The sequence below is a fragment of the Embiotoca jacksoni genome, unplaced genomic scaffold, assembly GCF_022577435.1.
Source record: "Embiotoca jacksoni isolate LCO1_2020_lvr unplaced genomic scaffold, fEmbJac1.0.p SCAF_33, whole genome shotgun sequence".
NCBI classification, from domain to species: domain Eukaryota; kingdom Metazoa; phylum Chordata; class Actinopteri; family Embiotocidae; genus Embiotoca; species Embiotoca jacksoni.
This window is the reverse complement of record NW_027185385.1, coordinates 149,608-177,542: the sequence shown is the minus strand read 5'-3', so window position 1 is coordinate 177,542 and position 27,935 is coordinate 149,608. Positions and strand designations below refer to the sequence as shown.

The 27,935-nt window shown below is 41.6% G+C and overlaps 1 protein-coding gene across 3 annotated transcripts; it reads left to right on the top strand.

The window, feature by feature from the left end:
* LOC138207713 (protein Aster-B-like) lies at positions 1 to 27,916 on the top strand. Of its 3 annotated transcripts, XM_069165177.1 has the most exons (20): positions 1 to 478; positions 9,614 to 9,772; positions 10,861 to 10,881; positions 12,103 to 12,187; positions 12,402 to 12,505; positions 16,528 to 16,623; positions 16,831 to 16,911; positions 17,114 to 17,229; positions 17,741 to 17,876; positions 22,274 to 22,454; positions 22,539 to 22,682; positions 22,884 to 23,002; positions 23,385 to 23,527; positions 25,161 to 25,264; positions 25,525 to 25,749; positions 25,876 to 25,963; positions 26,412 to 26,423; positions 26,519 to 26,626; positions 26,981 to 27,101; positions 27,269 to 27,916. In XM_069165177.1, the coding sequence occupies exons 1-20, from the start codon at positions 434 to 436 to the stop codon at positions 27,347 to 27,349; spliced, it is 2,169 nt and encodes a 722-aa protein (XP_069021278.1). In that variant the 5' UTR covers positions 1 to 433; the 3' UTR covers positions 27,350 to 27,916. The 3 variants fall into 3 exon arrangements, with proteins under 3 accessions (XP_069021278.1, XP_069021276.1, XP_069021277.1); XM_069165175.1 differs by lacking the exons at positions 26,519 to 26,626; positions 26,981 to 27,101; positions 27,269 to 27,916 and having other exon boundaries at positions 6 to 478; positions 22,277 to 22,454; positions 26,412 to 26,511; XM_069165176.1 differs by lacking the exons at positions 26,519 to 26,626; positions 26,981 to 27,101; positions 27,269 to 27,916 and having other exon boundaries at positions 11 to 482; positions 26,412 to 26,511.
* The last annotated feature ends 19 nt before the right edge of the window (positions 27,917 to 27,935 follow it).

Here is a 27,935-nt window from a genome sequence, read left to right as displayed (position 1 = left end):
GTGTGCGGTGGGTTTAACGGGGAGGAGCACCAGCATGGTGTGACATCGAGGGTTAATCCACATCAGCAGATTTCATTCATGGATCTGATGATGGGGAGGAGAGGGAGTCAGGAGCGGTCTGCAGTGCTCTGCTGAGGCATCCAATCACAGCTCGGTGGATCGGCGGGGGGCTCAGTGGATCGGCGGGGGTCTCAGAGAAGGAGCAGCAGCATCCTGTGATTCATCCTGCAGGAAGTAAAGACAGGAAGCAGCTGAAGGAGGACTAAAGAAACATGAAGCATGAAGCAGCGACTCTCCAACACACTGGACTTTTTTTTCTCTGAGAGGGAATACTAGCTGTCTGCTACAACTAACCCCCACCCACAGAAACTTACAGGCAGCCTCCTCCTTTTCCTCCTCCTCCTCCTCGTCAGCTGTCTGAATGAGAGGATGAATGAAGCAGGTAGAATCTGAGGGCTGTGGTCTTCATGGATGCCAGGTCGGTTAGTGACTCTCCTTTTAATCCTTCGTCTCCATCTGCGTGTTGTCATCACTCTGTGTTTGCATGTTGCACGTGTGTGTGTGTGTGTGTGTGTGTGTGTGTGTGTGTGTGTGTGTGTGTGTGTGTGTGTGTGTGTTGCTGCTGAGGAAGAATGTGTCGCCTTGCACCATTTTACATCCTACTGAGACTGCTGTATGAAATGGTTACACTCAGGTTAGTGAGACACAGTGTGATGATCAGTGTGTGTCAGCAGTTCAGAGCCACGTGCTTTAATCATTCATATTAAAATGTATATTAGATAGATAGATAGATAGATAGATAGATAGATAATAGATAGATAGATAGATAGATAGATAGATAGATAGATAGATAGATAGATAGATAGATAGATAGATAGATAGATAGATAGATAGATAATAGATAGATAGATAGATAGATAGATAGATAGATAGATAGATAATAGATAGATAGATAGATAGATAGATAGATAGATAGATAGATAGATAGATAGATAGATAGATAGATAGATAGATAGATAGATAGATAGATAGATAGATACTTTATTAATCCCACAAGGGGGATTTTTTTTTTTCACTACAGCAGCATTATAGATACAGGAAAGCAATAAAACAGCAGTAAAAAATTAAATATATAATGCACAGCATATACAATAAATAGAATAAAATAAAATAGAATAATTAAATTAAATTAAAACTAACTAAACAATAGTGCAAAGATTTAAACAAATGAGAAAACACAACCAACAGTGTTATTGTTGTGTGATGGATTTTGCCAGAGGTGAGTTATTGTACAGTCTTATTGCGGTGGGCAGGAATGATCTCCTGTATCAGGAACCATCTCCTGTATCTGGAATGATCTCCTGTATCAGGAATGATCTCCTGTATCAGGAATGATCTCCTGTATCTGGAATGATCTCCTGTATCAGGAATGATCTCCTGTATCTGGAATGATCTCCTGTATCTGGAATGAGCTCCTGTATCTGTCCTTGTGACAGCAGCTGGAGGAGTCTTTTGGAGAATGTCCTCCTCTGTCCCTGCAGCAGGTGGAGAGGGTGGTCAGGATTATCCAATATTTCCTCAGCGTCCTCCTCTTCATCACCTTTTCCAGACGGTCCAGTTTGGAGCCAATGATGGAGCTGGCCTTCTTCACCAGTTTGTTAAGTCTGTTGGTGTCTCCGGCTCCAATGCTGCCCCCCCTCACCACCACCACCACCTCTCCCCCCCAGCAGACCCCAGCGAAGTACAGTTCACTGGCCACAACAGATGGTGGAACATCTCCAACATCTGGCTGCACACATTGAAGGATCGAAGTTTCCTCAAGAAAAAGAGTCGACTCATCCCCTTCTTGTAGACAGCGTTGATGTTGGTCTTCCAGTTCAGTCTGTTGTCATGGAGACACCAGGTACTTGTACTCCTCCACCATGTCCACCTCCTCTCCCAGAACTCTCAGCGGTTGTGGAGCCGTCGTCTTCCTCCTGAAGTCGACCACCATCTCTCTGGTCTTGGCTACGTTCAGGAGGAGGTGATTTCTACCAGCCCACTCCACAAAGTCCTCCACTACTGCCCTGTATTCCTCCTCCCGTCCATCCCTTATACACCGCCCACTGACTCCTCCTCCCGTCCATCCCTTATACACCGTCCACTGACTCCTCTTCCCGTCCATCCCTTATACATCCTACCACTGCAGAGTCATCAGAGAACTTCTGCAGATGTCTTGACTCTGAGTTGTTCTGGAAGTCAGTGGTGTAGAAGGTGAACAGGAAGGAGACAGAACAGTTCCCTGAGGAGCTCCAGTACCACTGACCACCGTATCAGACAGCACACTGCCCAGACGGACAAACTGTGGTCTGCCTGTCAGGTAGTCAGTGATCCAGGAGACGGTGGACGTGTCCACCCCCCTCCACCCCCCCACCACCCGCAGCTTCTCACTCAGCAGCAGTGGTTGGATGGTGTTAAATGCACTGGAGAAATCAAAGAAAGTGATTCTCACAGAGTCACCGGTTCCATGCAGGTGAGACTGAGCTCGTTGCAGCAGGTAGATGATGTCATCGTCCACTCCCACATGAGGCTGGTACGCAAATTGCAGAGGGTCCAGTGAAGATTTCACCAGCGGCCTGAGGTGGGCCAAGACCAGCCTCTCCAGCACCTTCATCACATGAGACCTGAGGGCAACCGGTCGGTAGTCGTTGAGGCCAGATGGAGTCGTTTTCTTGGGGACAGGAACCAGACAGGACGTCTTCACAGCACTGGGACCTCCTCCTGCTTCAGGCTCAGGTTGAAGAGGTGTTGTAGGACCTCAGCCAGCTGGACGGTGCAGGTCTTCAGGACCCCAGGGCTGATGCCGTCAGGTCTTCAGGACCCCGGGGCCGATGCCATCAGGTCCTGCAGTCTTGCGCTGGTGGAGTCTCTCCAGCTGTCTCCTAACCTGGCCAGTCATCACAGAGAGGGGAGGAGGGGGGTCATGGCGTTGATGGTGGAAGAGCCCTTTGAAATTGAGGACTCTGTGTCCATACAGCTCACCAGGTGGGATAGAGGGGGGAGGGGGAGAGGCAGCGGAGGTGTCTGGGAGGTGTGGTGCGTGGAGGAGACAGATGAGGGCGGTGAACTAAACCTGTTGAAGAAACAGTTGAGCTGATTGTTCCTCTCCAGGTTCCCCCTGATTTTCCTCTCCAGGTTCCCGCTGGTTGTTCCTCTCCAGGTTCCCCCTGATTGTTCTGATTAAGAAGCACCTTCAGGTCACTGGTGATCCACGGCTCTTTGTTGGGGAAGCAGTGTACAGTCCGGGATGGTACGGTGGTGTGTTCACAGAATTTGATGTATTCTGTGATACAGTCCGTCCTGCTGTTGATGTCCTCCCCATGTGGTCCACACAGCACATCCCAGTCCGTGGACTCAAAGCAGTCCTGCAGGGCGTCTTTAGCCTCCTGTGTCCACCTCCTCACAGTCCTGGTGGTTACAGGCTGCCTCTGCACCAGAGGAACATACTTGGGAGTCAGCAGGACCAGGTTGTGATCCGACCTACCAAGGGGGGGAAGGGCAGCAGTACTGTATGCATCCATGGCATTAGCATACAGGAGGTCCAGAGTTTTATTGTTCCGTGTGGGGCAGTTCACATACTGGTGCAAAGTTGGCAGTACTTTATCCAGACTGGTTAAAGTCTCCAGTAACTAACAAAAATGCACCGGGATGCTGATTCTGAAGTTTGGACACAGTGGAGTGGATGGTGTCCACTGCTGCCTCTACGTCAGCTGATGGAGGAACGTACACAGCGATAACAATGGCGGACGTGAACTCCCTCTGTAAATAATACGGACGCATCCCCACGGCTAGAAGTTTAATGTCCGGGATACAGAAACGTTCCTTCACACACACGTGGTCGGGATTGCACCACCTCTCGTTCACAGACTTCAATCCCTCCACCTTTCTTCTTACCGCTCTGAACAAGGTCTCCGTACCCCCGAACAGTCCTGAAGCCGGGTACGGCCGCGCTGTGGTCCGGGAAATGTGAGTGCAGCCATGTCTCGGTGAAACACATGATGCTGCACTCCCGGTACTCTCTCTGGGTCTTTACCAGCGCCGAGCTCGTCCGTCTTGTTGGCCAACGACCTCACGTTCCTCATTAAGATCGCCGGTACCGATGGTTTTTTTTATCTCCTCCTCTTCGCCTTCAGCTTAGCTCCAGCTCTGTAACCCCGACGTCTTCTCCGAAGTTCAACGGGGATTTCAGGCCTCGCTCCGGGCAGCAGCAGTAGAGGTCTACTCAGTGCGATCAGCTGATCACGAGAGTAAACAATGGCCCCGGTCCACTGTGCGTAGCTCTCAGTTACGAAGAAGGAAAAAAGTAGAAGAAGAGCCACGAGAAAAGTAGAAAAGTTACGGTCCATTGTCTGACCGTCACTTAACACACGTGAAAGAAAAAAAAAGCAACTCCGAAGACGAGAAAGAAAGAAAAATACTTCAAACAAAACACACTCGGGGGAGCTGCTGTAACAGGCTGCCACTAGCACGGCGCCATCTTAAACACACGTATGTTGAACCTGCACACAGGCGAAGCATGACAGTTTAAAATGGGAGTGTTAATCTAATCGGATGTTTTTGATGTAGAGGGATGAAGTGTTAAAGTTAAATTTGGAGGATTGATACATCAGTCAATCTTCAGTACTGGTGTCACGCCCTGTTTTTATCCAGTGGTGGGAAGACACCTGATTATCATCCACATGACCTCTCCAGCTCGCACCTGTTTGTAACGTGACCTTTGACTGAGAGCTGCAATGCAGAGGAGACAGTCTCGCTTAGCATCACCTGTTCTCCGTCCGGACTCAGAGCGAAGCAGGAGGTCAGTTTAATAAGCGGCTCTGGGACTGATCAGGTGCATTGAACTCTTTTCATAACTGATCCTATTTCTTTTCTAATGTGGAATTCTTCTGCAAAATGTTGAAAAATAAACTTGTATTTACAAAAAAGTTGGGTTGTAGTGTAAAATGTAGATAAAAACAGAATGTGATGATTTGCATTTCAGATAAACTAATATTTTATTGCAGATAGACTAAAGATAACGTGTCAAATGTAACTGAGAAATGTATTGTATTTTTTAAAATATCTGCTCATTTTGAATCTGATGCAGCAACACGTCTATAAAGTTGTTCCAGGATCATGTTCAACACTGAACTGCATCACCTCTTCTTTTAACAACACTCTGGAAACCTTTGGGAACTGAGGAGACTAGTTTCTGGAGTTATGAAAGAGAAATGTAGTCCCATTCTTGCCTGATAGAGGATTCTAGCTGCTCAACAGTTCAGGGTCTCCTTTGTTGTATTGTTCATGTCCTGATGCTCCAGATGTTTTCAATGATTGACAGGTCTGGACTGCAGGAGGTCAGTTTATCAGCGGACTCTTCTACTAGAGAACCATGCTGTTGGAATACGTGCAGAATGTGGTTGGACGTTGTTCTGCTGAAATAAACAAGACCTTCCCTGAAAGAGACGTTGTCTGGATGGCAGCATATGTTGCTCCAAAACCTGAATATATCATTCAGCATTAATGCTTCCTTCCAGATGTTCAAGCTACCCATGCCATGTGCACTAATGCATCCCTGTACAGTTATTGTTGTTACTGCTGTTAGTCTTTACTGTTGTTTGTCTTTACTGTTGTCAGTTGTTACTTCTGTTAATCTTTACTCTTGTTAGTCTTTACTGTTGTTAGGATTTACTTTTGTTAATCTTTACTGTTGTTTGTTGTTGCTGTTGTTATTCTTTACTGTTGCTAGTCATGACTTTTGTTAATTTTTTACTGTTGTTAGTCTTCATTGTTGTTAGTCGTTACTGTTGTTAGTCGTTACTTTTGTTAATCTTCACTGTTGTTAATCTTTCCTGTTGTTAGTCTTTACTATTGTTAGTCTTTACCGTTGTCAGTCGTTACTTTTGTTAATATTTACTCTTGTTAATCTTTCCCTTTGTTATTCTTTATTGTTGTTAGTCTTTGCTGTTGTTAGTCTTTACTGTTGTTAGTCGTTACTTTTGTTAGTCTTTACTGTTGTTAGTGGTTACTGTTGATAGTCTTTACTGTTGCTAGTCGTGACTTTTGTTAATTTTATACTGTTGTTAGTCTTCATTGTTGTTAGTCGTTACTGTTGTTAGTCGTCCTGATGTTAGTTTTTACTGTTGTTAGTCTTCATTGTTGTTAGTCTTTACTGTTGTTCATTGTTACTTTTGTTAGTCTTTACTGTTGTTAGTGGTTACTGTTGTCAGTCGTTACTGTTGTTAGTCTTTACTGTTGTAAGTCTTTACTGTTGGTAGTCGTTACTGTTGTTAGTCTTTACCGTTGTTAGTCGTTAATTTTGTTAGTCGTTACTGTTGTTAGTCATTACTGTTGTTAGTCGCTACTGTTAGGATTTACTTTTGTTAATCTTTACTGTTGTTTGTTGTTGCTGTTGTTATTCTTTACTGTTGCTATTCATGACTTTTGTTAATTTTTACTGTTGTTAGTCTTCATTGTTGTTAGTCGTTACTGTTGTTAGTCGCCCTGATGTTAGTTTTTACTGTTGTTAGTCTTCATTGTTGTTAGTCTTTACTGTTGTTAGTCGTTACTGTTGTTAGTCTTTACTGTTGTTAGTCGTTACTTTTGTTAGTCGTTACTGTTGTTAGTCATTACTGTTGTTAGTCTTTACTGTTGTTAGTCTTTACTGTTGTTAGTCTTTACCGTTGTTAGTCGTTAATTTTGTTAGTCGTTACTGTTGTTAGTCATTACTGTTGTTAGTCTTTACTGTTGTTAGTCGTTACTGTTGTTAGTCTTTACTGTTGTTAGTCGCTACTGTTAGGATTTACTTTTGTTAATCTTTACTGTTGTTAGTTGTTACTGTTGTTAGTCGTTACTGTTGTTAGTCGTTACTGTTGTTAGTCTTTACTGTTGTTAGTCTTTACCGTTGTTAGTCATTAATTTTGTTAGTCGTTACTGTTGTTAGTCATTACTGTTGTTAGTCGCTACTGTTAGGATTTACTTTTGTTAATCTTTACTGTTGTTTGTTGTTGCTGTTGTTATTCTTTACTGTTGCTAGTCATGACTTTTGTTAATTTTTACTGTTGTTAGTCATTACTGTTGTTAGTCTTCATTGTTGTTAGTCATTACTGTTGTTAGTCTTTACTGTTGTTAGTCTTTACTGTTGTTAGTCTTTACCGTTGTTAGTCGTTAATTTTGTTCGTCGTTACTGTTGTTAGTCATTACTGTTGTTAGTCTTTACTGTTGTTAGTCGTTACTGTTGTTAGTCTTTACTGTTGTTAGTCGCTACTGTTAGGATTTACTTTTGTTAATCTTTACTGTTGTTAGTTGTTACTGTTGTTAGTCGTTACTGTTGTTAGTCGTTACTGTTGTTAGTCTTTACTGTTGTTAGTCTTTACCGTTGTTAGTCATTAATTTTGTTAGTCGTTACTGTTGTTAGTCATTACTGTTGTTAGTTGCTACTGTTAGGATTTACTTTTGTTAATCTTTACTGTTGTTTGTTGTTGCTGTTGTTATTCTTTACTGTTGCTAGTCATGACTTTTGTTAATTTTTACTGTTGTTAGTCATTACTGTTGTTAGTCTTCATTGTTGTTAGTCGTTACTGTTGTTAGTCGCCCTGATGTTAGTTTTTACTGTTGTTAGTCTTCATTGTTGTTAGTCTTTACTGTTGTTAGTCGTTACTGTTGTTAGTCTTTACTGTTGTTAGTCTTTACTTTTGTTAGTCATTACTGTTGTTAGTCATTACTGTTGTTAGTCTTTACCGTTGTTAGTCTTTACTGTTGTTAGTCGTTACTGTTGTTAGTCTTTACTGTTGTTAGTCGCTACTGTTAGGATTTACTTTTGTTAATCTTTACTGTTGTTTGTTGTTGCTGTTGTTATTCTTTACTGTTGCTAGTCATGACTTTTGTTAATTTTTACTGTTGTTAGTCATTACTGTTGTTAGTCTTCATTGTTGTTAGTCGTTACTGTTGTTAGTCGCCCTGATGTTAGTTTTTACTGTTGTTAGTCTTCATTGTTGTTAGTCTTTACTGTTGTTAGTCGTTACTTTTGTTAGTCTTTACTGTTGTTAGTCGTTACTTTTGTTAATCTTCACTGTTGTTAGTCGTTACTGTTGTTAGTCTTTACTGTTGTTAGTCTTTACTTTTGTTAGTCATTACTGTTGTTAGTCATTACTGTTGTTAGTCTTTACCGTTGTTAGTCTTTACTGTTGTTAGTCGTTACTGTTGTTAGTCTTTACTGTTGTTAGTCGCTACTGTTAGGATTTACTTTTGTTAATCTTTACTGTTGTTTGTTGTTGCTGTTGTTAGTCGTTACTGTTGTTAGTCTTTACTGTTGTTAGTCGCTACTGTTAGGATTTACTTTTGTTAATCTTTACTGTTGTTTGTTGTTGCTGTTGTTATTCTTTACTGTTGCTAGTCATGACTTTTGTTAATTTTTACTGTTGTTAGTCATTACTGTTGTTAGTCTTCATTGTTGTTAGTCGTTACTGTTGTTAGTCGCCCTGATGTTAGTTTTTACTGTTGTTAGTCTTCATTGTTGTTAGTCTTTACTGTTGTTAGTCGTTACTTTTGTTAGTCTTTACTGTTGTTAGTCGTTACTTTTGTTAATCTTCACTGTTGTTCATCTTTCCTGTTGTTAGTCTTCATTGTTGTTAGTCTTTACTATTGTTAGTCTTTACCATTGTCAGTCGTTACTTTTGTTAATATTTACTCTTGTTAATCTTTACCTTTGTTATTATTTACTGTTGTTAGTCTTTGCTGTTGTTAGTCTTTACTGTTGTTAGTCTTTACTGTTGTCAGTCGTTACTGTTGTTAGTCTTTACTGTTGTTAGTCGCTACTGATAGGATTTACTTTTGTTAATCTTTACTGTTGTTTGTTTTTGCGGTATTTATTCTTTACTGTTGCTAGTCATGACTTTTGTTAATTTTTACTGTTGTTAGTCGTTACTGTTGTTAGTCTTTACTGTTGCTAGTCGTGACTTTTGTTAATTTTTTACTGTTGTTAGTCTTCATTGTTGTGAGTCGTTACTGTTGTTAGTCATCCTGTTGTTAGTTTTTACTGTTGTTAGTCTTCATTGTTGTTAGTCTTTACTGTTGTTAGTCTTTACTGTTGTTAATATTTACAGTTTTTTGTCATTACTGTTGTTAATCTTTACTGTGTTATTAGTCTTTACTGTTGTTAGTCTTTACTCTGCTGTTAGACTATATTGTTAGACTACTGTGTTTTTAGTGTTTACTATTGTTAGTATTGATTGATTTTTTTTTTTAGTCTTGTTGTTAATCTCCATTGTGTTTTTAATCTTTATCGTGTTTTTAATCTTTACTGTGACTTTAGTCTTTATCATGTTGTTAAACATCATTGTGTTGTTACACCTGTGTTTGATGTTCTATAAATAAAACTTAGTTGAATTGAATCCAGCTGTTTTTTTGGGCACACTATCCAGTGTGTTGTTACTGTGCAGATGCAGGTGGGACTAATGATGCTTTCACACACTGAAATGAACAAACAAGGTGTTTCTCTTGATTTCAGTTGTGTCACTAACTCCAGTCGAAACCCCCCCCCCCCCCCCCCCGCCCCGCCTTCTCACTTGTCCTGTTGTCCCCGCCCCATCTCAAGGCTGAAACCAACATGGTGGAGAAGGGTTCATCAGACCAGGCCTCTGATCGCTCTGCCACCTCTCCCGACCAGTCACAGACCACCCAGCACCAACGAACCTGCTCCCAGTCTGTTCATCCAACCAGCAGCAGCACCCGCAGTGGGGGCAAGAACTCCAAGGTGAGCAGAACCATTGATGTTCCCCTGTACACAGTATCATACACTGATATCCTAGAATGATACAGTGATATCATGTTATGATGCAGTGATATCCTGTTATGTTACAGTGATATCCTGTTATGATGCAGTGATATCCTGTTATGTTACAGTGATATCCTGTTATGATACAGTGATATCCTTCCTGTTAGCATACAGTGATATCATGTTATGATACAGTGATATCCTGTTATGATACAGTGATATCCTTTTATCATACAGTGATATCCTGTTATGATACAGTGATATCCTGTTATCATACATTGATATCATGTTATGATACAGTGATATCCTGTTATGATACAGTGATATCATGTTATGATACAGTGATATCATGTTTTGATACAGTGATATCCTGTTATCATACTTTGATATCATGTCATGATACAGTTATATCCTGTTTCATACAGTGATATCATGTTATCATACAGTGATATTCTGTTTCATACAGTGATATCATGTTTTGATACAGTGATTTCCTGTTATCAGACTGTTTGTTCCATAAACTGCTCTAATGATGTTACACTGTGTTTATAAAAGGTGCATCACATTTTAAATTAATTCTTCAAATGAAGTGTTGTCAGAGTCAAACTGTTCTGACAGAAACACACACCTGGAAGCAGAATGAATTGTTTGTGGAAGTCGACTCACCTGAACCAGAATTAACATACTGTGTTCAGTACATCTCTATAATGAATCACCTGTTCAGGTGTATATTGTGTTTTTAGTTAAGTCTGTATTTTAATGTCTCCTATGTTGCCTGAATGTGATGTCTCACCTGTGACTGAAGGTACCTGTCTGAGAGGTCACACTGACACTGTGACACGTACAGTATGTAGGAGTGATGTGTGATGTTTGTTAAAAAGCAGTGTGAACTCGCTGTTATTGGTCAGTCAGACATCTGAGATTCTGAAACATGATTTAGTGCCTTTAGATAATGTAGCTGCCTGTTAGTTGAAGCACACTGTTAACAATATATTACTACAACTTTAATTCACTTCTCTCTGTTGGCTCCCCACCCCGCACCCCCACCCCCTGTGCTGTGACAACAGAAGAGTCCCAGCTGGTACAACGTAAGTCCAACTGGCTCATATTCTGTCAAACTTTTAGTCATGTGATGTTTTCATACCTGAGGATGGCTGATGTATTTTATCTGTGAACATGAACACCTGTGTATGGCTCCATCTCAGTAAACATGGAGAACAGACAACAGAAACTCTTCTGTTTTTATACCTTTACATAACTTTTAATAAATAGATAACATTTCTTTACTCCTATAATCCCTGTCAACAGATGAAACCATCTTCATGTAAATTTGTTTTTAATCTGCAGCCCAGAGAAATCTGCTGAAATGTGTCAGTGCACCACTAGATGGTGCTGTTCCTGCAGAGTGAACAAAGAACAGGAGGTCTGGCAGTGGGAGAGTCATATTAGAATCACATTCCTGTCAGTATACAGGAGGAGGAGGAGGAGTGATCTTCATCTCAAAGCTGTCAATCAACCTGAGACCTAAACTCAGCCCTAACTCATGTGAAAGTCGGACTCTTTGTCGTTCACACAGAACTGGAAGACACTGTTTGTTTGTTTGTTGTTGTTTATCTCCCAGCTGCTCCTGCCTCTCAGTTTCGAGCTGAACTCTCTGATTGGATCTGATTTAGTGCTGAGTTCAGATACAGTGATGATGGTGGTGACTTTAACATTCATGTTGATGTGGTCAACGACAGCCTCAGTTCATTATCACACTCAAACTGTAAATAAACCATCTCACTGCTATAATCACACCCTCCATCTTATAGAAACTGAACATTTTATAGTTTTACTTCCAACCCCTCTTCAGACCATTTTAATAACATTTAAATTCACAATGATGAACTACACAGCACATGTGAATAAACTCCACAGTAGACGTGTGGCCAAATTTAAGGAAGTGATTCTATTATTATCCATGTTAATACTATGTGTTAATGTCATGTAGGGAAAATAAACTTTTCTTCTGAAAGTGTTCACTTTTCAGAACTATTTTTCCAAAGTTTCATAATTTTTAATGTTTCTTCTTTCCATGAAATGGTAACTGATTAATAATAAGTTCATGTAATGTTTGGATATTTCTGTTAGAATCACACTGCTGGCTTTTTTTCCTTTTTCTCTTTTTAAAAAAAATATTTTTGTGACCTCACTTTTGAGTTTCTTTGGCCTGTGTGTGCGTTTTAAGAAGTAGAAGTGTATTTTGTGTGTGTGTGTGTTGTGTACATGAATAGAGATATGTCTTGCCTCCCTGTCGCTGTCCTCTGCAGGTGTTGAGTCCCACCTACAAGCAGCGTAATGAAGACTTCAGGAAGCTCTTCAAGCAGCTGCCCGACACTGAGCGCCTCATTGTAGGTGAGTGTGACACACACAGGTGTGTGTTGTGTTAACATACAGTTTACATGTGTGTTGTGTTAACATACAGTTTACACACCTGTGCTACCTGCTGACATCCAGCTGTCTCTTTCTATGAACTGGACTCATGATGACAGTTCTGATTCATTTTCTCGCCCTTCTTTGGAGCTCTGATGTTTCTGTTTCTTGACCTTTGACCTGAACCTCCCTCCAGACTATTCGTGTGCCTTGCAGCGGGACATCCTTCTGCAGGGACGCCTCTACGTCTCAGAGAACTGGATCTGTTTCTATAGCAACATCTTCCGATGGGAGACCCTGGTGAGGACACTCATCTACTGTATCTGAATACATAGTATAATATTCATTGTTTATTCAAAGCTGATTATTTTGTTCCGTAGGATCGGGGTAGAGGACTGGCTTTACGCTGTGTATTTATATGTTTGGTTTATTCTTCTCCATGTGTCCGAGCACCAGTGACAGACCGTCTTCCAGCTCCTGTGATGAGGCCGACTTTAAAAACTGGGCTGTAGTTCTGATATTTGATCACATCCTTCAGATCTGAGTGGATCTGTCAGCAGAGCTGTGGAGGACTTCCTGTACACACCTGCCCTGTTTGTCCTGTTAGATCAGGGGAGAAAAACCAAGTCCTGTGGTGTTAAAATTTACTGGGGAATAAACTTCACTCTGTTTGTGACTGTGTCTCCACTGGTGCTCCACACCATGGTGGTCCTGCTGCACAAGTCTGTCAGTCTGCTGGAGGGGAAAAGGCTCCGGGTGGAATTTATTTCAATCAATCACATCATTCTGGAACAGAAACCTTGAAAAATAATGTAAGGGAGAACTTTTTTGGTGGAACATCTGAACGTGGGGAGAAAACCAAGATAGATAGATAGATAGATAGATAGATAGATAGATAGATAGATAGATAGATAGATAGATAGATAGATAGATAGATAGATAGATAGATAGATAGATAGATAGATAGATAGATAGATAGATAGATAGATAGATAGATAGATAGATAGATAGATAGATAGATAGATAGATAGATAGATAGATAGATAGATAGATAGATAGATAGATAGATAGATACTTTATTAATCCCACAAGGGGAAATTTTTTTCGCTACAGCAGCATTATAGATACAGGAAAGAAATAAAACAGCAGTAAAACATTAAATATAAAATGCACAGTATATACAATAAATAGAATAAAATAGAATAATTAAATTAAATTAATACTAACTGAACAATAGTGCAAAGATTTAAACAAACAAGAAAACAGACAATCAACAGTGTTATTGTTGTGTGATGGATTTTGCCAGAGGTGAGTTATTGTACAGTCTTATTGTCATGGACAGGAATGATCTCCTGTATCAGGGATGATCTCCTGTATCAGGAATGATCTCCTGTATCTGGAATGATCTCCTGTATCTGGAATGAGCTCCTGTATCTGTCCTTGTGACAGCAGCTGGAGGAGTCTTTTGGAGAATTTCCTCCTCTGTCCCTGCAGCAGGTGGAGAGGGTGGACAGGATTATCCAATATGGATAATAGTTTGTTCAGCGTCCTCCTCTCCACCACCTTTTCCAGACTGTCCAGATTGCAGCCAATGATGGAGCCGGCCTTCTTAACCAGTTTGTTAAGTCTGTTGGTGTCTCCGGCTCCAATGCTGCCCCCCCCCCCCCCCCCACCACCACCTCTCACCCCCAGTAGACCACAGCGAAGTACAGTTCACTGGCCACAACAGATGGTAGAACATCTCCAACATCTGGCTGCACACGTTGAAGGATCGAAGTTTCCTCAAGAAAAAGAGTCGACTCATCACCTTCTTGTAGACAGCGTTGATGTTGGTCTTCCAGTTCAGTCTGTTGTCCTGGAGACACCAGGTACTTGTACTCCTCCACCATGTCCACCTCCTCTCCCAGAACTCTCAGCGGTTGTGGAGCCGTCGTCTTCCTCCTGAAGTCGACCACCATCTCTCTGGTTTTGGCCACGTTCAGAAGGAGGTGATTTCTACCAGCTCACTCCACAAAGTCCTCCACTACTGCCCTGTACTCCTCCTCCCGTCCATCCCTTATACACCGCCCAATGACTCCTCCTCCCGTCCATCCCTTATACACCGTCCACTGACTCCTCTTCCCGTCCATCCCTTATACATCCTACCACTGCAGAGTCATCAGAGAACTTCTGCAGATGTCTTGACTCTGAGTTGTTCTGGAAGTCAGTGGTGTAGAAGGTGAACAGGAAGGAGACAGAACAGTTCCCTGAGGAGCTCCAGTACCACTGACCACCGTATCAGACAGCACACTGCCCAGACGGACAAACTGTGGTCTGCCTGTCAGGTAGTCAGTGATCCAGGAGACGGTGGACGTGTCCACCCCCCTCCACCCCCCCACCACCCGCAGCTTCTCACTCAGCAGCAGTGGTTGGATGGTGTTAAATGCACTGGAGAAATCAAAGGAAGTGATTCTCACAGAGTCACCGGTTCCATCCAGGTGAGACTGAGCTCGTTGCAGCAGGTAGATGAGGGCGTCGTCCACTCCCACATGAGGCTGGTACGCAAATTGTAGAGAACCAACAGGAACCCTTACTGATGATCTTCATCACTGCTGTCTGTTTTCAGGATGCAGGTTTCTGTCTGGAGGTCCTTCTTGTTGTTTCTGTTGTTTCTATTGTTGTTGGTTCTTGCCTGTAGGTTCTTGTTGTTGTTTCTGTTGTTGTTGTTCCTGTTGTTGTTGTTTCTACTGGTGTTGTTTCTGTCTGGAGGTCCTTGTTGTTGTTTCTTTTGTTGTTTCTATTGCTGTTGTTTCTGTTGTTTATTAGGGCCTGAGCACCAATGGTGTGAAGCCCTATTGTTTTTTGTAAAAATATTATTTTTCTTCTTTTTAGGGCCCAAGCACCGATGGCGCGAAACCCTATTGTTTTTCAAGGAATTGTTAGGGCCCGAGCACCGATAGTGCGAAGCCCTATTGTTTTTCGTAATTAGGGCCCGAACAGGAACCCTTACTGATGATCTTCATCACTGCTGTCACAAGGTCCTTGTTAGGGCCCGAGCACCGAGCATCGGTGCGAAAGCCCTATTGTTTTTCATAAAAATCTTAAATCTTATGTACATGGACCGGCCTTCTCCAAACAGCACAGGTATGATAACAGCCCCGCCCTGAAGACCCCTGTGGGGTAATATTCGCTCATAGTCATAGCGCCCCCTGTTGGCCACTGGAAATTACACTTTTCATACTTTCACATTCTACGTCGAGCTGGTTGATCCCATGAATGTAAAGTTGGGTCACAATAACCTAAGCATGTAGTTGATGAAATATTGAGACATTCGTTCGACTTTGTCAATGGGCGTCGCCGTGACGATGCGGCAAAGTTGGATGTCTCGCCGTGACACAGGAAGTTGATGTTTAAGGTCAAAGGATGCTTGAAACCTCATGAAACGTGTCACATACATCCGGCGTAGTGAGACAATACATCTGATGTGTTTTGCGAGTGGGCGTGGCCAAACGGCTCGCCAGCGCCCCCTGCTGGAGACAGGAAACGAGACAAAAATAGCAACTTTAAGCGGGGATACGCGGTTCCTCGTGCGCTGCACGTCGAGGAGACGGCTTCGGGGAGGCGGCGCACGGGAGTGCGAGGGCCCGTATATCACTGCTTGCAGTTTTAATTGTTGTTTCTATTGTTGTTGTTTCTGTTGTTTTTGTTGTTTCCGTTGTTGTTTACATTGTTGTTGTTTCTATTGTTGTTGTTTCTGTTCTTGTTATTTCTATTGTTGTTGTTTCTATCTGGAAATCCTTGATTTTTTTTTCTGTTGTTGTCGTTTCTATTGTTGTTCCTGTTTTTGTTGTTTCTGTTCTTGTTGATTATATTGTTGTTGTTTCTATTGTTGTTTTTCTGTCTGGATGTCTTTGTTGTTGTTTCTGTTGTTGGTTTTTCTATTGTTGCTGTTTCTGTTGTTGTTTCTACTGTTGTTATTTCTGTCTGGAGGTTCTTGTTGTTGTTTCTGTTGTTGTTGTTTCTATGGTTGTTATTTTTGTTCTTGTTGCTTCTATTTTTGTTGTTTCTTTTGTTCTTCTTTCTATTTTTCTTTTCATTGTGTTGGTTGTTTTTTTCTGCTGTTGTTGTTTCTGTTGTTTCTGTTACAACTGAAGTTTAAAAGTAGTTTCGTCAGCTAGAAGAGGAGGATGATGATGTCGACCCACAGACAGATTTTAAATGAAGGTTTAAGCATAACGTTACGTCTGATTTAAAATAATCATACATGGGTAGAACTGTGGAAGTTATTTATTTAATTAGAAGTCTTTCCCAAGCAGTGACACTATGTGTTGTTTCCTGTCCAGCTGATGGTTCGACTGAAGGACGTCTGCTCCATGACGAAGGAGAAGACGGCCCGTCTCATCCCAAACGCCATCCAGCTGTGCACCGACAACGAAAAAGTGAGCAGCTCTTCATCCTCTCTTCTCTCACACTGATGTTCAACAAGAGGTTATTTTATAAAAACCTGCTGCTGATGACTGCTACATTAAACTCAGTGTATGGGGGGGGGGGGGTATTTGTTCTATTTATTAATTTAAATGGAGTGAATGTCTTATTAACAGCAGCTCATGAATCCACCTCCTTTGTTGTACCGTCCTCTTTATCAGCACTTCTTCACCTCGTTCGGGGCGAGGGACCGGACCTACATGATGATGTTCAGACTGTGGCAGAACGCACTGATGGAGAAGGTGAGACAGACTAACGGTGTTGTTCTGACATTCACGACCTCCAGGCAGCGTTCAACAACTTCAACTGGCAGATTCACTCTGAAACCCAAAGAACAAGAGCTGTTCTTCAGCTCTGTGATAGAAACCAGGTGTCTTAAAAAATAACTGTTGACTGGTCTCACTTCCTCTTCCTCTGTGGTCTCACTTTCTCTTCCTCTTCCAGCCTCTGTGTCCTAAAGAGCTGTGGCACTTTGTCCATCAGTGTTACGGTAATGAACTCGGTCTGACCAGTGATGATGAGGACTACGTCCCTCCTGATGACGACTTCAACACCATGGGGTGAGTTTTAAACCCAAACAATAAAATCCTGCTCCATCGTCACATGATCCATCTCACGGGATGTTTTCTTTTAATAAAATAAGGTTTTCTTTGTGACATGATGATAAATACTGGTAGCATCAGAGTTAATAGTTCAGATGAATTACTGTCATATATCATTAAGGTTAGTCCACAGAGATAAATGGAGTCATGAGAGTGTACTTCCTGTCCAGAGGGAGGGCGTTTCTTCTCTGTATCTTTGAATTTTTGAGTCACAGTGATGCTCCAGTGAATCAGTAAGAAGCAGCAGTAATAGACACACAGGTGTGTCTGTTCATTTTAAATCTGTAATACATATTTATTGGAGATTCAAACAGCCCAGATATTCGGTCTCAACCATTTAGGCGACCCAGTAAAGAAAAGTTTGACCCTTGACCTCCATCCTGTCCATGCATGTGAGCAGCCCGGTGCGGGCCGTGTGCAGTGAGCTGGTAACCTTGACCTACAGCTGCTGTCCATCTCCGTGGTGCAGGTACTGTGAAGACCTGCCTGTGGAGGACAACACTGAGCAGAACACCGAGGTCCGACCGGACGTCAGCCCCCCCCTGCCTCCCCCCGCACCACCTAACAACGATGGACCGGAGCCGCCCACCAGCCCTCCGCTCCTTGTGAGTTACTGCACAACATGCTGAACTTTGACATGGAGCCCTCCTGCTGGGAGTACCATGTCTCAGTGGAGGGACAGACATGTCCAAGTCTCAGTGGAGGGACAGATGTGTCCATGTCTCAGTGGAGGGACAGTGAGTAGCAGCATTTTACCTCAGCAGCAGGACTGATGAGAGGATGAGTGATGTTTGTTCACAGAGACTGTGTTCACCATTTCTCTCCACGTGTGTATAAAACTAGAAACAGATAGTTTGACTGACAGCTTGAATTTTGACATGCAGTTGACTGACAGCTTGACTGACAGTTTGAAAGACAGCTTGACTGACAGTTTGACAGAAAGTGTGGCTGACAGTTTGAAAGACAATTTGACAGACAGTTTTACAGACACTTTGACTGACAGCTCAAATGTTGACAGACGTCTTGACTGACAGTTTGACTGACAGTTTGAAAGACAATTTGACTAACAGTTTGACTGACAGTTTGATAGACAGTTTGACTGACATTTTGACAGACAGTTTGACAGACAGTTCGACAGACAGCTTCACAGACAGTTTGATTGACAGCTTGACTGATATCTTGACTGACAGTTTGACTGACAGTGTTATAGGCAGTTTTATAGACAGTTTGACAGACAGCTTGACTTACAGTTTGACTGACAGCTTGAATTACAGTTTGGCTGACAGTTTGACAGACAGTTTAAAAAACAATTTGACAGACATTTTTACTGACAGTTTGACAGACAGTTTGACTGACAGTTTGGCAGACAGCTTCACAGACAGTTTGATTGACAGCTTGACTGATATCTTGACTGACAGTTTGACTGACAGTGTTATAGACAGTTTTATAGACAGTTTGACAGACAGCTTGACTTACAATTTGACTGACAGCTTGAATTACAGTTTGACTGACAGTTTGGCAGACAGCTTGACTTTTGACAGACAGTTTGAGAGACAGTTTGACTGAAACCTTGACTGAAAGTTTGACAGACTGTCTGAAAAACAATTTGACAGACAATTTAACTGACAGTTTGATAGACAATTTGTCTAACAGTTTGACAGACAGTTTGACAGACTATTTGACAGACAGCTTGACTGTTGACTGACAGTTTGACAGACAGTTTGACTGACAGTTTGACTGACAGCTTGATTGTTGACAGCCAGTTTGACAGCCAGTTTGACTGACAGTTTGAAAGACAATGTGACAGACAGTTTGAAAGACAATTTGACTAACAGTTTGACAGACAGTTTGACAGACAGTTTGACTGACAGCTCAAATGTTGACAGACAGCTTGACTGACAGTTTGACAGACAGTTTGACTCAGCTTGACTGTTGACAGACAGCTTGACAGACAGTTTGACTGACAGTTTGAAAGACAATGTGACTAACAGTTTGACTGACAGTTTGATAGACAGTTTGACTGACATTTTGACAGACAGTTTGACAGACAGTTCGACAGACAGCTTCACAGACAGTTTGATTGACAGCTTGACTGATATCTTGACTGACAGTTTGACTGACAGTGTTATAGACAGTTTTATAGACAGTTTGACAGACAGCTTGACTTACAGTTTGACTGACAGCTTGAATTACAGTTTGGCTGACAGTTTGACAGACAGTTTAAAAAACAATTTGACAGACATTTTTACTGACAGTTTGACAGACAGTTTAAAAAACAATTTGACAGACATTTTTACTGACAGTTTGACAGACAGTTTGACTGACAGTTTGGCAGACAGCTTCACAGACAGTTTGATTGACAGCTTGACTGATATCTTGACTGACAGTTTGACTGACAGTGTTATAGACAGTTTTATAGACAGTTTGACAGACAGCTTGACTTACAGTTTGACTGACAGCTTGAATTACAGTTTGGCTGACAGTTTGACAGACAGTTTAAAAAACAATTTGACAGACATTTTTACTGACAGTTTGACAGACAGTTTGACTGACAGTTTGGCAGACAGCTTCACAGACAGTTTGATTGACAGCTTGACTGATATCTTGACTGACAGTTTGACTGACAGTGTTATAGACAGTTTTATAGACAGTTTGACAGACAGCTTGACTTACAGTTTGACTGACAGCTTGAATTAGTTTGACTGACAGTTTGACAGACAGCTTGACTTTTGACAGACAGTTTGAGAGACAGTTTGACTGAAAGCTTGACTGAAAGTTTGACAGACTGTCTGAAAAACAATTTGACAGACAATTTAACTGACAGTTTGATAGACAATTTGTCTAACAGTTTGACAGATTATTTGACAGACAGCTTGACTGTTGACAGCCAGTTTGACAGCCAGTTTGACTGACAGTTTGATTGTTGACAGCCAGTTTGACAGCCAGTTTGACTGACAGTTTGAAAGACAATATGACAGACAGGTTGACTCACAGCTTGACTGTTGACAGACAGCTTGACAGACAGTTTGACTGACAGTTTGAAAGACAATTTGACTAACAGCTTGACTGACAGTTTGATAGACAGTTTGACTGACATTTTGACAGACAGTTTGACTGACAGTTTGAAAGACAATTTGACTAACAGTTTGACTGACAGTTTTATAGACAGTTTGACTGACATTTTGACAGACAGTTTGACAGACAGTTCGACAGACAGTTTGGCTGACAGTTTGACAGACAGTTTAGAAAACAATTTGACAGACAGTTTTACTGACAGTTTGACAGACAGTTTGACTGACAGTTGGCAGACAGCTTCACAGACAGTTTGATTGACAGCTTGACTGATATCTTGACTGACAGTTTGACTGACAGTGTTATAGACAGTTTTATAGACAGTTTGACAGACAGCTTGACTTACAGTTTGACTGACAGCTTGAATTACAGTTTGACTGACAGTTTGACAGACAGTTTGACAGACTATTTGACAGACAGCTTGATTGTTGACAGCCAGTTTGACAGCCAGTTTGACTAACAGTTTGACAGACTATTTGACAGACAGCTTGACTGTTGACAGACAGCTGGACAGACAGTTCGACAGGCAGTTTGACTGACAGTTTGTGTGTCGACAGACAGTTTGACTCAGTTTGACTCAGCTTGATTGTTGCCAGTTTGAATGACAGTTTGATTGAAAGCTTGACTGGCAGTTGACAGACTGTCTGAAAAACAATTTGACAGACATTTTTACTGACAGTTTCTCTGACAGTTTGACAGACAGTTTGACTCACAGCTTGACTGTTGACAGACAGTTCGACAGACAGTTCGACAGATAGCTTGACTGAAAGTTTGACATACAGTTTAAAAAACTATTTGACAGACAGTTTGAGAGACAGTTTGACTGACAGCTTGACCGACAGTTTGATAGACAGCTTGAAAAACAACTTGACTGACAGCTTGATTGATAGTTTGGCTGACAGTTTGACTGACAGCTTCACAGACAGTTTGATTAACAGTTTGACTGAAAGTTTGACAAACTGTCTGAAAAACAATTTGACAGACAATTTGACTGACATTTTGACAGAGTATTTGACAGACAGTTTGACTGACAGTTTTCTAGACAGTTTGAGAGACACTTTGACTAACAGTTTAACTGACAGTTTGACAGACAGTTGGACAGACAGTTTGTGTGTCAACAGAGTTTGACTCACAGCTTGATTGTTGACAGCCAGTTTGACACCCAGTTTGACTGACAGTTTGATTAAAAGCTTGACTGAAAGTTTGACAGACTGTCTGAAAAACAATTTGACCAACAGCTTGACAGACAGTTTGACTGACAGTGTGACTGACAGTTTGACATACAGTTTGACTGACAGCTTGACTGTTGACAGACAGCTGGACAGACAGTTCGACAGACAGTTTGACTGACAGCTTGACTGTTGACAAACAGCTGGACAGACAGTTCGACAGGCAGTTTGACTGACAGTTTGTGTGTCGACAGACAATTTGACTCAGCTTGATTGTTGACAGACAGTTTGACTGACAGTTTGAAAGACAATGTGACAGACAGTTTGAAAGACAATTTGACTAACAGTTTGACTGACAGCTTGAGTGTTGACAGACACTTTGACCGACAGCTCAAATTTTGACAGACAGCTTGACTGACAGTTTGATAGACAGTTTGACAGACAGTTCGACAGACAGTTTGACAGACAGCTTGACTGAAAGTTTGACATACAGTTTAAAAAACTATTTGACAGACAGTTTGAGAGACAGTTTGACTGACAGTTTGACTGACAGCTTGACCGACAGTTTGATAGACAGCTTGAAAAACAACTTGACCAACAGCTTGATTGATAGTTTGGCTGACAGTTTGACTGACAGCTTGACAGTTTCACAGACAGTTTGACATACAGCTTGACAGTCGATGTCTGATGGAGCATCCTCTGGAGGAACAGATCATGACATTCATGTCTCCAGCTGATCTTATGAACTCTGTCTGGTCCAGCAGAGTGACGGTCCACATGAAGAGGATCCACCCAGCCCTCCTTCTGACACTGAACTCCAGACTGTCCCCGTGAACCTCAGCATACATCAGAGAGGCCACACACCCTTACCATCACCAGACCTCAGAGAAAATGAAGACCTGCCCACTGAGCTCAGCGACTCCTCGGAGACTCATGATGAAGGTGTTATTAAATTACATGAAGAGTTGATCAACGCTGATATCTTCATGTGTGTTCACTTCTCACTCTGAAACCTGGTGTGTGCAGCTGAGGTGGAGGGTTTCCATGACGACCTGCATGGCCGGCAGTACATCAACGAGGTGTTCAGGTTCGGCGTGGACACCATGTACGGTCTGCTGTTCACGGAGTCCCAGTTCATGAGGGACTTCTGGGAGCAGAGGAGGTTCTCAGGTAGAAGCAGACAGACCCTTTGATATATTGTCTTTGGTCTATTTTAAATTAAATGTGAGTTTATGGGAGATTTTTATTTATATTTCACACAGAGTCACTATTTTTCGAAACAGGGTTTTACTTACAAATATCTTGTGATGGATATTAAAACTAAAAATAAGAATAAAGATTAGGACCTTTTAAGATGATGTTGTGGTACAGATGTGGTGTATCAACCCTGGAGGAAAAAGGAAGACGGGAACCAGAGCAGAGAGATCATGTACACCATCGCCCTGAACAATCCTCTGGCTCCGAAGATAGCCACGGTCACCGAAACACAGGTTAGGACACGTTCAACGCTTGTAGCTCTGAGGCTCAAAAGATGAAGTAATAAGTAATAATTGCCAGCGATCGGCCCTGTCGGCTCCCACCAGCAAGGTTCTGGGTTCAAACCTGCCTGTCGGTGTGGAGTTATTATGTTGTGTACGTCAGGGTTACTGTCTCCATGTCATTACTGTGACTGACTGAAACTGGAAGTACCGTTCCTCTGGGATGGACTCCACAACCCCCTGAACCCGTCTACCCTCTGGGTACAGGGATAGACAGATGGATCGTTGATATATGAAACCTGACTGAGTTTAATAATCTGCTGTTTGTTCTCACTTGTTGTTAGCAGCCCTGTTTGTCAGTACAGATGTCTGACTGTGTGCTGTTGGACTTCAGACTCTGTATCAGGCCAGTCAGCAGAACCAGTGCTACGTAGTGGATGCGGAGGTGATCGCCCACGATGTTCCGTACCATGACTACTTCTACACCCTCAACCGCTACATGATCACCAGAGTGGCCAAGAACAGGTGTCGACTGAGGTGAGGAGGAACACCTTGCCGTCATGACAATAAATAAAGGTGTCGTAAGATTAAACCATCTGACACTGACAGATGTTATCATCACTTAACAAGTTTCTACTTCTAAACTTGATTTTAATTATGCTGCCAGAAATCTGCTCTTCAATGCATAAAAATAAGACCAAATGATCTCCATAGGACTGACAGCACACCAACAGAGAGAAACGTTTCTGACATACATATTGTGGATGTGATCAAAAATTACTGAGCAGCTCCACAAGTCCTCTGGAAATCACTGAATAACCCTCAGAAATAAAGAAAAATAAATACAAATAAAGAGAAATAAAAAAAAATAAAAAAAATAGACAACAAGAAATAAAGAGAAATTGATACAAAGAGAAATGAAGAGACAACAAAGAAAAATAAAGACAAATAAATACAAATAAAAAATAGACAATGAGAAATAAAGAAAAATAAAGAGAATAAATACAAAGAGAAATAAAGAGACAACAAAAATAAAGACAAATGAATACAAATAATGAGAAATAAAGAGACAACAAAGAAAAATGAAGGCAAATAAAAAAATAAAGAGACAACAATGAGAAATAAATAGAAATAAAGAGACAAGAAAGAGAAATAAAGACACAAAACAGATAAATAAATAGAAATAAAGACACAATAAAGAGAAATATAGAAAAATAAATAGAAATAAAGATAAATAGAGATAATAAAGAGAAATAAACACACAATAAAGATAAATAAATAAAATATAGAGACAATAAAGACACAATAAAGAGAAATAAAGAGAAAGACACAATAAAGACAAACAAAGAGAAATAAAGAGAAATATAGAAAAATAAATAGAAATAAAGATAAATAGAGATAATAAAGAGAAATAAACACACAATAAAGATAAATAAAGAAAATATAGAGACAATAAAGACACAATAAAGACAAACAAAGAGAAATAAATAAAAGTAAATATAAATAAAGACACTATACAGATAAATAAAGAGAAATAAATTGAAATAAAGGGAAATAAAGAGAAATAAAGAAAAATAAAGAGAAATAAAGAAAATATAGAGAAAATGAAGAGAAATAAAGACACAATACAGATAAATAAAAATAAATAAATTGAAATAAAGGGAAATAAAGAGAAATAAAGAAAATATAGAGACAATAAATAAAAATAAATAGAAATAAAGAGACAATAAAAAGAAATAAAGACACTACAGATAAATATAGAAAAATAAATAGAAATAGAGACAACAAAGAGAAATAAAGACACAATACAGATAAATAAAGGAAAATAGAGACAATCAAGAGAAATAAACACAAAATAAAGAGAAATAAAGAAAATATAGAGACAATGAAGAGAAATAAAGACACAATAAAGAGAAATAAAGAGACAATAAAGAGACATGAATCCATTCTTTTAACCTCATTGTAGTGTCTCATTTCAGACACACTGGAAGTAAAATATGGGACTAAACATATGTTTACTTCTGCCTGCATGGACACCAACATGTTCAGTTTATTATAAGTGTGTGTGTGTGCGTGTGTGTGTGTGTGTGTGTGTGTGTGTGTGTGTGTGTGTGTGTGTGTGTCTGTGTCTGTGTCTGTCTGTCTGTCTGTCTGTCTGTCTGTCCTACAGGGTGTCCACAGAGCTCTGTTACAGGAAGCAGCCCTGGGGTCTGGTGAAGGGTTTCATTGAGAGGAACTCCTGGAGTGGTCTGGACCAATACTTCAGACACTTGGGTTAGAACCTCATCACCAACAACGACTTGAACCTGTGAACCCTTTCTCTGTTCTGACATCATCACCATGACATCATCGGTCCTGACTCAGCATCATCATGACTCTGCTCGCCTCCACTGTAACTTAAACATTGAGGGAAACATAACTGGAACATATAAAGCAGCTGTGGCGTTTGATGTTCCCATACACATACACACAAACCAAACATGACCTTTGACCCCTCATACCACCTACCTCCCTCTGCCCTCCTCCCCCTCCAGAACTGGAGCTCAGTAAGCTGGATGTGGTGATGATGGTTCCTCACAGACAGTCTCCCAGGACCAAGGTTCTGAGGACTGTATCAAGCCGGAGGAGGACACGGACCCTCATCCATCACTTCAGACCTTCAGGAGACATGGACCAGGTCCTGAATCCGGTCATCACACCAGAGGAGGAGGAGGAGGAGGAAGAAGAGGAGGACGTCCACTACACCAAACATGTGGCAGGTCAGTGGTCTGTAGTCAGGAACATACTGTACTCTCTTTACAAGAGGAAAGGAATCATGGGAAATGTAGTGTTCCTGTAACATGTACATTCAAATCATTCATAGATTCACATCCTGTTGTCTTCAGGTTCCACTCAGACCAAACTCCCCCCCGATGCTCCAGGAGGCCTCACACTTTACGACTTCTCCAAACTGCTGCTTCTCAGCAGCCTCGTGTGAGTTTACGTCTGTTGGTCTCTTCTTACTGACGTAGTAACGCTCAGTTCACGCTATGAGTGAAACACTGCACACTTTCACCATCAACAGTCTCCATCATGTGTCCTCAGCCTCACTGTCTTCTGTCAGTGAGCACAGAGACAACCAGTCAGTCAAGAAGAGTCCAGTTTAAGAATCTGTTGTTTTTGTAGTTTTGACTTCATACATGACATCAGTGAGCTTGATGACATGTTTCAACTTGATGTGGATGAACTGACTGATGAAGAGTTCTTCCACTGCGATGACGTCACTTCCTGTCACATGTCTGATCAGCTGCTTCTGTTTCAGGGTTTCATATTTTGTATATTTTTAAATAGAAAACATTTGACCACATTGTGTTGATTTGTGTGTGCAGATTTATTGTGTTATAATCTCTTTGTTTCTCCTCTTGTCTTCTGCATCCCGTAGGATCTGTGTCAGGTATTATTAGTTCACCTGTCTGTCTGTCTGGTCATCACTCTGTCTGGTCATCTGTCTGTCTGTCTGGTCATCAGTCTGTCTGTCTGTCTCTGCAGCCTCGTTCTGCTGCTCCTTCTTAACATGATGTTGCTCTACAAGCTGTGGATGCTGGAGACCTCCACACAGAGTCTGTCTGCAGAGCTCAGGCTGACACCTCAGGACAGGTACTCACCTCAGGACAGGTACTCACCTCATGACAGGTACTCACATGTACACTATATGGTCACTATAATATCAATAAATCAGTTAATGGATTAATTTCTGCTGCTGAATCTCAGCTGTCTCTTTTATTGTGTGCTTTCCATTTGTTCGCCGATTATTATGGTAGTTTTTAAATTTGAGACTTCTTCACCCAAAACTAATCCTGAGTGTTGATACCTGATCTCATGTGACCTGACTGATACTCTCTGATAGAAGAATATAATTCTCTAATATAATATGAATCCACGGGAGGACAGACAGCATATTTCCTGTCTGTGTTTGAATGTCCTCTCCTCGGTGTGACTGTGTGTCTTCAGCAGGACTCCTGAGACACAGCTGGACTGGGCTCATCTGCTGGACTCTCAGCAGCATCACCATGACGATGAGCTCCACAGGTGGATGGAGATAATCAGATCTGCAGTGCTGCTGCTGGATGAGGTGACTAAACATGTTTCAGTTCAGACATTAGCTCCCAGGTGGGAACTGTGTCCCACAGTAGGAAGGTGTTGTAATGGTCTCAGTGAGAAGAGGACTGGACTCTGTTATGAATACACTCTATCATTAACTAACATCCTCCTGTTCATCTCTTCTGCCTCTCCATGCAGCTCAGACTCTCCCTCCTGAACCTCCACGACAGCATCAGGGACTTCACCTGTGAGTCAGGAAGTCAGAAGGAACAGCTGTGACATAATGTGCAATAATCAGATGACCTTTAGTGAACCTGAAACTGGACACAGGTGACCTCATCACCCTGCAGGAGGTGCGAGAGCACCAACACCATGGTGGCTCCTGCAGAGGGCGGAGTCAGCAGCAGGACCCCCGCACCCTCCACCCCCACATGCCCCCATCACAGAGATCAGTCTGAGCCACAGCATGCTGTTTCTTCTGGTCCAACTGAAATCACTCAGAATTATAAAACATTTGTGCAAGTTTCAGAGGTGTAAAAATAAATGTGTGTGTGTGTGTGTGTGTGTGTGTGAGAGAGAGAGAGTAGATCAGGGCTGGTTCCCCGAGTGTTCAGGCTTCCTGTTGGATGCTGTGTTTGTTTTCTGTGGCCGGATGTTCTGATACTCTGATATTCTGACCTCTGACAGGAGCACTGCTCTTCTGATTTATGACATTATGATAGGAAGGATGTGATTTACAGGCAGAGGGAATGTATTTATGAATAAAAACAAGCAGGGTTAGTCAGAGGTGTCCCAGCTGTGAGTTCCTTCGTCTGTTGCAGAGATAATAAAGACATTCACATGTCACTACCGTGTTTCATGACTT

What these genes read in the sequence shown, in the direction of transcription:
- LOC138207713 (XM_069165177.1), top strand. Translation starts at nt 434, where the DNA reads ATGAAGCAGGTAGAATCTGAGGGCTGTGGTCTTCATGGATGCCAG. An exon ending in CACTGAGCGCCTCATTGTAG is followed by an intron (nt 12,188 to 12,401) that starts GTGAGTGTGACA and finishes ACCTCCCTCCAG; the next exon opens with ACTATTCGTGTGCCTTGCAG. An exon ending in CCAATACTTCAGACACTTGG is followed by an intron (nt 25,265 to 25,524) that starts GTTAGAACCTCA and finishes CTCCCCCTCCAG; the next exon opens with AACTGGAGCTCAGTAAGCTG.